This window comes from Pinus tabuliformis, chromosome X (genome assembly GCF_031772625.1).
Source record: "Pinus tabuliformis cultivar Carrire ecotype Pingquan chromosome X, CPIR1, whole genome shotgun sequence".
Taxonomy (NCBI): domain Eukaryota; kingdom Viridiplantae; phylum Streptophyta; class Pinopsida; order Pinales; family Pinaceae; genus Pinus; species Pinus tabuliformis.
This window is the reverse complement of record NC_142308.1, coordinates 490,938,362-490,950,273: the sequence shown is the minus strand read 5'-3', so window position 1 is coordinate 490,950,273 and position 11,912 is coordinate 490,938,362. Positions and strand designations below refer to the sequence as shown.

Here is an 11,912-nt window from a genome sequence, read left to right as displayed (position 1 = left end):
GTTGTGCAGTAGAGGAAGCTCAGATCTGAAGAGGCTGAGGGAAAATATTGCTGATCTAAGACTGTTCATGGAAAGGAACGTTGAGCAGAGGTAGAGAGGGCAGATTGGCTAAGAACTGAAGTTGCTATGAAAAACAAAGGAAGTAGATCTGAATTGCTGAGAAATTAAAGGAGAAAAGATCAAAGAAAGGAAGCAGGTCTGAGAATTAAGATTGTGTCAGTGTGATATTTTAATTAAAGGGTCATAGATCTGAGTTTGAAAATGCATGAAAGAGAGATCTGAGTGGCTGAAGCAAGTCAGTGCTTGCAGCTCAAGGGATTGGAGTCTTTTTCAGGTTGGAGCCTGTAAAAATCAAGGAGTTGGTACCTGCAAACAAGTGGGAGTTGGTACTTTCAGCCAGTGGGTGCTTGCAAAGAAAAGGGGATTGGTGCCTCCTACAGGTTGGAGCCTACAAAATCAAATGTAAATTGAAGTTGGTGCTTGCATTTACATTATAATTAAAAGAAGATTTGTAGTTTTCTCCCATATGGGTTTACACATTTTATCTTGTGTTCAAGCTTTATGTGATTGGTGCATTGTTGTATCATTGAATGCATTTGATTGGCTAGACAATTATCAAAATTTATAAAAAAACTCATTCAACCCCCACCCCCAGTATTTTCCCGGTTTCCAACAGAAACATCAATATTTTAAAATATTTACATTCTAATGCTTTGTATGCTCTTCAATTCATCTCCAAAACAATATTTTCAAAGTATATTCAAGATGAGAACTACATTTATTTTTCTATGTTCTTCAACATTTTGGATTGGACACATTATGGCACGTGCTTAGTATGTGTAAAATAGCATGCTTCCCGGAATAAGAAATGAAAATAGAATAATATAAATGACCTACGATTCCAATTCAATTGCCATGGTAGCTAAGAAGAATTAAACCTCATAGCACCAACTATTAACCTGATAATTGGAACGATACCTATCAAGGCTATATGAAGCTGATCTGAGCTGCAAGTACGAATGCTAACTTGCCCAGTCCTCCTGTTGTTAATGTTTGCACTAGTAACCATCATTAAATTCCTGCACAGAGAGAACTGTGACTGGAGATTTCCAACCATAGCCAGGTCTCCATGCCAGTCCATTATAGAAAATCCTAATGTTGTAATCATCTTGCCAATTGGGTAATCCTTATCTCTTAAAGTTGCTTCTAAGGTCCCACCAAATGCCAGATCCCTGTGCCCCACCATGGCACCACTCACAACAAATTGCAACCTTTTTCTAATTCTTAATCTATCTTCAAGCTTTATACCTGCTGCTAAGGTATCCCCTAAAATCATCAAAGCAAGTCCACCCAATGTCATATTTTGCCTAAAATTATTAAACCTGGTCTCACTGCACAGCGTATAAGCTTGGTCCTTTCCAACTGTTTGAACATCAAATCCAACCAACGTAGCTCTTCCCTCTCTATGTTTCAAAGAAGTGGCACATTCCAATTGCATATTTGCCTCCTGCTTATCTTTGTTAATCTGACCAGAAATTGAAACTGGTAAACTGTTACTAATAACAAACGTCTTCTCTGCATTGAGTCCATCATATCCACAATCATGATCCCAACCATTAGGATTCATAACAGGTCTTACAACCCACTGCTTAGCTATATCGAGACAACGATACCTGTAAGTAGGATTATCAGAGTCAAAGGATGGTGGCATTGGCATGTCTGGCATAGGCACAGGCACTGCTGCTATCCCTGTACTATAATCCTCTGGTGCATCCAGTTCATCTTTAAAACTTTGTGGCACAGATTTTATATTCTTCTGCCTTCTCAGTTCCTCTTTCCACTGTTTTCGTTGGAATAACTTTTCACGATAATCTAGTTCATTGAAGTAATCTTTCCTTTGCTCTTTACTTAGTTTATTTAACTGAGACTTTGTCAAAGGCTTGAAAAGAGGAAGTTTATCAAAATCATCCTCACCTTCAGAGTCTGTTAAATATTCAAAGTCCTCAACAAACTCATCTCCAGCACCCACTTGCTCATCTGGCATCTTTGGTTGTGCTCGTGAGCGCAGAAGAAAAGATAGCAAATAAGACAATGGTGGCACCCTAGGTTGAACACTAGATGACCTTCCTGGGATGTTGTCTTGTAATTTCAAAATTGCATTTGCTTCACCTAAAACCTTGGAAGCAAAACATAATAACAATAAATGGGGTTTCCATACTTGCCCATTGGGCAAAACTCTCTCACCTGCCCTGTTTGTCTGACATGACTGGTGATTCTCCACAAGTGATACAGGGACCATCAGCCTTGCATCACCAGCTGTCTGGCATATTAATAATTGTATAGGATTTAAACGCTGAGCCACAACTATTTCATAACTAAGAGGGATTCCATCCGGACCATCTGGCGGAGTTGAAGAGCAATGAGTCAGAACTAAACAGGCATTGTGCCAAATGGCAGCCCCAAAAGTCTTAGTGATGATTTTCATCACTGGAAAATCACTATTGTTGTTATTTTGCATGTCAAGTCGATCCACATAAAGTACAAGATCTGGAGGATACTTCCTTACAAACTTCTTCACTGATGACATGATCTTTTCATTTCTGCGATGACCAGCAAAAGAAGGAATCAAGCCAGGAGTATCGATGATCCTCAGTTGGATTCCATGTACAGTTCCAACTATCGCTGCAACCTTCTTTGTGGCTGGTTGGAATGCATCAGTTGCAGCCTTTACTTCATTAAATATAGAATTTATCGTTGCACTCTTCCCTACACCAGTTTTTCCTAAAACCAATATGGTGCATGTAAAGTCCAAGTCTTCTTGGCTAGTTGCTTCATGTTCGCTTGCAATTGCACTAGCTCTGTCATTACTGAATGCAAAATCCCTGTCAGTGTTTCTGGGAAATTTTATCTGCTCGGCAAGTCCTAACCTATACAAAACCTGGGCAACAATAGCATTATTAGTTTTCTCACCAAGCCTGTGGACTGTGCGCAAGAACTTCATTCGAATCATTTGGAGTTTCTCCAATGTATTTTCATTTTTGTCCACTGGACTCCTCTTGGACAGGCTACCTTCCATTGATGCAGATAGCAGAGGTGCATCATGCTTGTTTTCCTGGGAGTGTTGCAAAGAATCAAAAGCAGGCTCCAAAGGCATCCCAGAAGATTCCAGTCTTGCAGGACACGATGAGATAGATATCCCTGCAGCAACCAATAAAGCATTGTTAGAGTGAGTTCCTGCAACATTTCATTCTTTTTAAAAGAAAGCCAACTCAGAAGATTTTAATATTTGTTCTATTTTTTGGATCATTGTTTCCATCCTAGCAATCTCGCAATAACCTGTCATAATATTTCTGGCCATTCTGATCCATACCAATTGAAGATTCTAATGGAATATGATAGTCTAAATTGCTGCATCTTCAAAAGCAACACCTTCTGCTGCAATCTGACCAACTGGTCCTAAACATTCCATGTTGGCCCCTTCATAGCTACATTATCAGACAAATTACATGATCAGATGCTTCTAACTGAAAGGTGTCTTTATCTTGCATTTTTCCACATTCTCCTCTACCTGCCCTTGCCATTTGGCCATACTATATTTATCAGTCTTACAGTACTCCAGCAGTTGCTTTTGTGACAGGTTCTCTCCTTCCTCATATTCTTGTCGGTTTTGGAAATTCCTTGAAGAAGGAAAAACCATATTTGTCAATTCCTTGTTTTCTTCCACTTTGAGCTTCTCTTGTATGTGATCCACCACTACCTTTGCATCCTCTCTCCTGCCGGTTTTGGAAATTCCTTGCAGAAAGAAAAACCATACTTGTCAGTTCCTTGTTTTCTTCCACTTTGGGCTTCTCTTGTATGTGATCCACCACTAACTTTGTTTGAACCATCTCTCTCCTTCATTATCTCTTTGATATCCTTCTCAACAACCCCTTCATGGCTGGGTTCCAAATCCTAAGAGGCACCACTGTCTATCACTGTCAAATTGTCAGCATAATCATATCTAGCAATTTGCTCTGCCTTTGATTTCTAGTCCTCTGCAGCAACTTTATTAGAAGTTTTGACACCCTGTCACATTTTCTCAATCTGTTACAATGGTGTTCCCAGTGATGCCAATCGGGTTGATTTTTACCCAAACACTATCAGCAGGCTCAAGTTGTATGATGCTGAGTCTGCCAGTAATTGCGAAAATGTTTTGTAGCATTTATCTGAGCCGCTGAATCAACCAAGGAATAGTATTCTCAGTACTTATTGGCAGCTGAGATTCAAGCAATGAATCCATCCTCTGTGATTCAGTCATATTCAGTGTTTTGATGCATTCAAATCTGACTATTATGTTAGCATCTTCAGTTGCAGCATTGACCTTGTCCATGGCTATAGTTTATACTTCCCAATCCATTTATCAGAAAAGTTTCCAAAGTTTAGAGAAGATAAAGTACAAACGGATCTTTTGGTCCTAGTTTCTGCTCCAAGTTCTATTAGTATATTGCATGACTTTCCATTAGAAATCTCAAGGGATGATTGATTTGTTGCAGCAGGATTTGCTTCAATAATGCTTCTGGAGTCTTCTTTGATGATAGGTACAATTAAATCAGATCAGTTTCCTGGATCAATAATAAAGCATCATCAGATATTGCACCACACAACTTCTGACGAACAGCTATTAGGTCTATCAGCAATGAAACACCCCCTTCCATAATCTTCAGTTCTTTTATGCATTTGTCACTCTTCTTCATATAGCTTGTCTATCTGTTCTTCGTGTTCATCTCTCTGATTATTTCATCATCTAAATCATGGTTGCTATTGGCATTTGCGGAAGATTATTTGATCTCACTGCTAGTAGATCATTTCCCTGGTCTCTCTATATACTACAATGGACAGCTGTACCCCCATTAAGCTCTGAAAATCCTCATCATTGAAAGAACACTTTGTCAATTATGAAATCCCTCTCATGACTATTATATTACTTTAGGAACTAAGCTATCTTCTATATAATTATCACCAATAAATTCCTCTATATCATAAGAAAGGGGTTCTCGAATTACAAACATACCTGGACTGTCAGAGGATCTGTTGTCGGAGGTGCTAAGAGCATCCAGGTCATTAAGAAGTGGATCTTTACTTGAAAAGTCCTCTTCAGAACAGCTTCCAACACTGGATGTTGATCTTGTATTGGGAATTGACATAGAGCCCATCTTCAAACCACAGCAGAAGAACCTTTTTGCAACAAAATATGCTGCTAGCAATCAAACAGAGTACCCTCGCTATCTAACCTTTCTGGTCAAGCACATTTTTGAGCTCACAATAGGTAATTTAACGGAGCCCAAATGACCTATCCACTGAATCCTAACCGCCCAGATGCACATATAAAACTTAGGGACTTTTTCAGCAACCGAAAGTCCTAATTTGCAAAAAATTTGCAACCCAACAGTACTCTTAGTCTTCGATCAGTCAATTTGATGACGCCCATATGCAGTTATGGCAGAATGGTCACCACCTAATTATGAATGGTTACCATTAAATACCTCAAATAAAGTCCCATGTTTCATACTGCCATCATCCAAAAATAAAACTCTAAGATGAAATTAACCACTCTATTAGTATCTGCATTTACCATTCCCTGCATCAAGAAAGGTCAGCTGAATTTATAAACTCAGAATTGCCGATTCCATGCTACTTTAGAGTCCTTATTCAATCAATATTTTCACCATCAAAATGAATCCCGAAGTTTGAAATATTGAAATCCCATATTGTAGAATACCCGCTGCTAGAGTGCATCTCTATAACCCAAAACCAAAGATTCGTCAGTGCTCAAATGCCCTATTTCCAGTAACAGCTCGATTGCCTCAATAAACTTCGATACCTAGTTCCTCAGTGTATTAGAGGCCTGATTGCAAATTCTTCACCATCAAATTGTATCATAAAAGCTTTCAATTCAGAAGTTCTCAAACACAACAGAGAGCATATTCATGTTAAAAGTTAAAATCTGTGCAATTTTCCACATCTTCCAAATGCAATTTCAAGCTCAAGATGGTTCAATTATCAATGCTAAGGTGCCATTCATCCCCAAGTCCTTACCACCAAATTGTATTTCCAAGATATGAAATCTTAAAAAATGACAACCCACCATTGCCCAGATGCCCTCCTTGCAAAATCCTAAAAGCCACAATGCATTTCTGAGCTGAATTCATTCAGTCTATCAATTGCCCAGTTGCCCTAATTACAAAATCCTTATCAAACAAGTAAATTTTTAGCCAAACGAAGGGCAACCATTCAAACATCCGCAGCCTCTGCCCTTCTCACCTACCGACATGCCCGAAATCAAATAAAAACTAACCAAAACGCAGACCTAAAAGCCATTTTCAACCCTGAAAGAGAGAACTCCCCAAATAAAATAAACACGCACTCATTTGTTATACATCAATCAAATACCGAGAGCCGATCCCTGCACTCAAAACTTTAGGGCACGATTGCACGGAGCGATCGAAAACATAGGAGCTCAAAAATTACAAAGAAAATAAAGATTCGTGGTCGATGGGAAAGCATTTGATCTCGTTCATCGACTAACCAGACGGTAAATGAAGGCAGGTCAAACGTTTACTTGGAAATTTTAATTTAATTTTAATGTGCAGAAATTATTCAATACTGGGCAATGTACTCCGAAGGAGAAAAGGGCACAAGACTAAACCTTTAAAAGAAAGAAGAAAGTTAACCGGGTAAATTATCGAAGGTATGTAAGGGGATAAGAGGTTTAGGGATATACATTTGTTTTCATAATGTATATGAATGAAAAAGATAAGATAAGATTAAGGATAGTTGTCAATTGAGGGGCTATATTGTGTTAAAGAACATCTATATGCTATGTATTCAATGCATGTACATGTGGTCTTTTTATATATCTTATATAAATATAATCGTGCTTTTTTGTTCTGAAAATAACATTTAAGTTTGTGAAGTTATATCCTTTAAAAAATATTTAAGTTTGATTTAGTTTCATATAATTTAGTGAATAATATTTGTTTTCACAATGTATATGAATGAAAAAAAGATAAAATTAATGGTAGTCATTATAATTATTTCATAAATATTCAATATCTAAGTTTGTGAAGTTATATTATTTCGAAAATATTCAATTTTGATCTAGTTTCATATAGATTAGAGGATAATATTTTTATTAGATAGATTATTTTTTAATTTAACATTAAGATTAAGATTAATCTTGAAATTTGATTTATAAAAGTAAATTTATGAAGTAAAAATAAGATTTAAGAAGTAATGTCTAAAATAAAATAAAATAAAATTATTTTATTTTCGATTAAAAGTACAATTAAGTTGTTAAGAAATCATTTGGCTAGAATTTCAAAAATGGTCAGTGCAAAAGGGTTTGGAAATGCACCGTTTGCAGCGATCTAGAGCTTAAATCTAGAGAGTTTCCTGACCCTGGTGAAACCAATCTATGGGGAATCTTTTTGTTTGCGAGTTTTGAACTCAGATCTTGTTTTATCACTTGTGAAAAGGTTAAAAGAGAATATGCACATTCCTCATGAATGTTGTCGGCTTATTCATGAAGGACAGAAGCTTCGGGATCAAAAGCTTCTCATTGAATATGACATTACCAAGGATATCATGATCTACATGGTAGCAAAAAATTGAGGTGGAGCCAAAGGGGAGGTGTATCAACCTCAACCCCACCAAGATCCTTTAAAGATGTTATAAAACTAGGGTCTCCTTCGTCAGACCCTAAAGATCTATTTGGATCTACATTTTTGGTGGAGCAGTTAGCTGAAACCCCTTCTCTTAAGGTGAAAAATATTGCAAGCAGAGTCATGGTTGTAAATTATGAATAGAAAGTGTTCATCTATCGTTTCAATGGTGTTTGGCCTTCTTCAACAGCGCTTGAGGAGTGGGTTCACCATAATTGATCTCTAGATGTTGCAGTTCATTTCTGCTCAAAAGGATTTTATTGTTATTTTTCATAAGTTAGAAGAATGGCAGAAGGTTTTTTATCAGGGACCCTGGTTTTAGGGTTGATCTGGTCTCTCCCTTTAGCCTTGGTTTCCAAATTTTAATCATCTTTCTATGTCAAATCTGGCAACTCCAATATGGGTGAGGTTTTGTAATTTTCCCATACATCTAACACATCCAACTATCTTATAAGATCTGGGAAATTTGTTAGGACGCTTCATCAAAATTGACTTGGAAATGACTATGAAAGGATTTCACACATTTATTCACATTTGTTTTGAATTATACCTCAATAAAGGATTGTCCAATAAAATCCTCATTAAATGGGGAAATAGGGTTTATTCCCAACTGATGGATTATGAAAATACATCTTTTCGTTGTAGATCTTGCCAACAACCTGGACACCTACAGAATGTTTTCCCATATTCACAAGGCACCTCTTCGCACCTTGAAGCCAAGAAGAAAAATCATGGATGGAAAGATCCAAAAGGACCCAATGGTTCTAAGTCCATTATGGATCATGGGTCGAGTAATTCTCAGAATTAGAAGACTCTTGATGTCAGCATTTCTCTTACAGACCCAACTCAGACCCATGATATGCCATCTCATTCGTTAGGGGAGGAAGCTCACCTGTTAATTAGTATGACACAAAATCCATCCATAATTTTGGCATTTGCAAAGAGTGGACAAAAACATATCCGCGGATCAAACTGATCAAATAGTGACAAGGAGCCAAGAGATATGTCAAATCACTTGGCAGTGGAAACATCTCAAGGAAAGGAAGTGGTTGTCTCAAACAATCACTCGGTTTGGATAGACGTTCGGAAGAGGAAAGGCAAGAAAGACAAGTCAATGTCTTGGAGCCTAAGTCCAGGAAGGAAAGATGTAATGTTGTGTACTGTGATTAGGGGAAGATTAATATATGGTGATGTGATGTAATTCATTTTTTATGGATCAATAGAATTGTTAGACTTACAAAAAAAATCACGAAACGTGATTTACCTATCTAGTGAGGTTTGTGGGTGGTTGTGTATGGGTTAGGAGTATAGTGGTAGTCTCATTGACTCGACTCCAGATCTCCTAGGCGACAACAAAAGGACTATTGATTCTCTTGCTAATAAATAATAAAAAATTACTTGACTTACACATAACTTAATAATAAAATAACTAGTGTAGCCATATAAATTAAATCGTTGGTAAATGCAAATACGCATCAATGCATAATAAGCATCGAAACACTTACTTCATCATACATCTCAAGTAGCTAAAATTTAAAAAAAAAAAACATAGGAATTAACTAAAGTATAACTTTATTTAAAATTATTATCATCATCATCATCATTATTATTATTATTATTATTAATGATAAAAATAATTAATATATGAGTTAAACTTATATACATTTTACATAAACATGTAACGAGATTTATGAGATTCACCCCACTTTATCATTGAGATCCGTTATCTGTGAATAGGCTTTGTTACAATAGTGTGGCTTATCAATACCACATGTCCAAAAAACCATAACTCATTTCATATAACACTTATTTATATGATATTATTTTAATTAATAAATTTAATTAAAAGAACAAAAATGGCACCTTGATGGGGGTGTATGATCAGAGGGTATTAAATTTCGTAGGCGAGGAGGTATGCTCTCCAAGGATCATTCTGACACGAAATGATTAGGTGTGAGGACAAGTGGGTAGTAGGGAGTTGGGAGCCTAGACCCTTCGAGAAGGTGAAGAGGGATAAATCGAACATGAAGCAATTCTTTTGGCAGTGGTTCTTGCAAGTTATGGGTGTTGAAGGTGGTGAGAAGGTCGACAAGTATCCATAGGAGACTCACTTGTGCATGCCCACTTTCTGGTGCATTGTTCGCTTAGATGTTTATGCCAAGGGGAAGGAAGGTTGGCAAGACGTGGATAGGCAAAGGATAGTGACACATCAGAACATAGGGGCCTATAAATTAAAAATTAACACAACATAAGTATGAAAACCATACAATAAGAATGCACAAAAAATCTCAGAATAATTAATTAATAAATAAAATATTTACAAGAGAACTCTTGGCCTACTCATTGGCCTCTCATTCTTCTCTCACTAACTCACTTCTACACTTACATGCCTCATGGGCTCACCTAGATTTATGCAAGTGGATCTGAACCCAAAGTAGGTTCTAGATCCTAAACTAACTCCCACAGTATCTATTACGATCCATAGAAACTTTCACTTAATCCCTTATCTCTAGATAAGATCTAACTAACCCACAAATATCTCAATCCTTCCAAAATATTCTTGAACCTTCTCCTATTTACAATAATTCTCATTCTCTCCTAAAATTATAGGAAAATACAATAAATAATTAAATCCTAGCTTAAGAAACTAACTCCCTTAGTAAAAATTTGACCCTAGGTTAGATGCTCCTACATCAAACTCCCAGCTAAAAGAAATTCATGGTCTCCCAACCATATGTCTTCATAAGCTCCTCCTGGATCCCAAACTTTCACTTGCAGTAAATTAGTTGCTCTGTCATGTTGTTGTTGTTTTACTATTGATTCCTTTTTCCTCGCCGGTTTCTAAATCTTGTGTTGTGATCTTCCTCCTTCCATGTTGATGTAGACTCGAGCAGTCAAATATATCATGTTATCTATTTGTCTCATCTCACAATATCTCAGTTTGTGTACTTTTTCCATCAGTCTCCTTAATTCTTCAATCTCATCATCCAATTTAGTTTCTGATTGAATTTTAGTGTTATTAGTTTGGAACATCAATTCACCATCTCCAACATTAAATTGAAAATTATATTTTATCTCAAGTTCCACATTCTCACTGCTAAGCATGCTTGAGCATTTCTCTTCTTCATTTGCAACTTTCTTAGATTCAGGTTCTGTCAACATCTTCTCTAGCAGTTGTATTTCTTCTTCACATTTCATTATCATTTTATGATCTCGTTCAGAAGTCATTTCAAAAGACTGGTCTTCATCTCTGCATGAAATAAAATTAATGCCATGTTCATCATCTACAACACATCCTTATAAACAATTTGTGGCACCATCTGTGGGAATTGAACCCACGTTTAGATCAACAAATTTAATTTCAGCATCATCATCGTCCTCACCAAGTATCAATCCTTGTTCTGGTTCACAAATGCATACATTAGTCTCTGTTATCTGGAGTGTTTCTGCTTCCCTTAACAAAACTTTCAACTTGTGTTTTTGTCTCCTTGCAATCAACTACTTGATTGGTCATCTAGTTGTCTTCTTCATTATCCATCCATGTTTCTGACTTCGTAACATCTCCATCAGCACATCAAGTTGTGCCTTTAATTCAACGATCTCTTTCTCAAACTTTTCATCATGTACACCAACTGTTATGGCATCAGTGTGGTTTTTCCCTTAATTCTGCAAATAATTATCCATAGTCATCTTCATCTCCTTCATCACATATACTCTTCATTTAACTAAACAAATATTTCAACCCATATGAAAATTAAAATACCTTGAAAATTTGTTGATGGTATATATATATACTATTCATGATTTTTTTATAAACCATGTGCATACACCATTTCATACATTACCATCATTACAATCAGTGAATAAAGCTATGCATTCTTAAACCCACACATGGTTTTATGAAACCATATATCACCCACTCAAAACTATGTGCAACAACTCACCATTTATCATTTAACATTTATTCTAACCATATATTTTTCTCATTCCTTAACCATTTATCCTCTATCTTCATAAAAGCCACCATGCTTTACAACATCAATTTACCTTTACCATTTACTTTCACCTTTACCTTTACTATTTACTTTCACCTTTAATACAACACCTTTACCTTGGTGAGATAGCTCTCTTCCTCGCTGAATTCACAATTCTAGAGACTACCTGAATTACAGGCCATTGATTAATTGATTCAGGAGCAGGAGGAAGAAAGAA

The 11,912-nt window shown here is 36.6% G+C and overlaps 1 protein-coding gene across 2 annotated transcripts; it reads right to left on the bottom strand.

Annotated features, from left to right (window-relative positions):
• Positions 1-862: 862 nt before the first annotated feature.
• On the bottom strand, positions 863-6,683 carry LOC149140810 (translocase of chloroplast 101, chloroplastic-like). 2 transcript variants are annotated; one of them, XM_089446494.1, is made up of 3 exons: positions 5,706-6,683; positions 5,051-5,494; positions 863-3,198 (listed from the first exon to the last, which is right to left on the bottom strand). In XM_089446494.1, the coding sequence occupies exons 2-3, from the start codon at positions 5,190-5,192 to the stop codon at positions 923-925; spliced, it is 2,418 nt and encodes an 805-aa protein (XP_089302620.1). In that variant the 5' UTR covers positions 5,193-5,494; positions 5,706-6,683; the 3' UTR covers positions 863-922. The 2 variants fall into 2 exon arrangements, with proteins under 2 accessions (XP_089302620.1, XP_089302621.1); XM_089446495.1 differs by lacking the exon at positions 5,706-6,683 and adding an exon at positions 3,371-4,896 and having other exon boundaries at positions 5,051-5,188.
• Between the last annotated feature and the right edge of the window lie 5,229 nt (positions 6,684-11,912).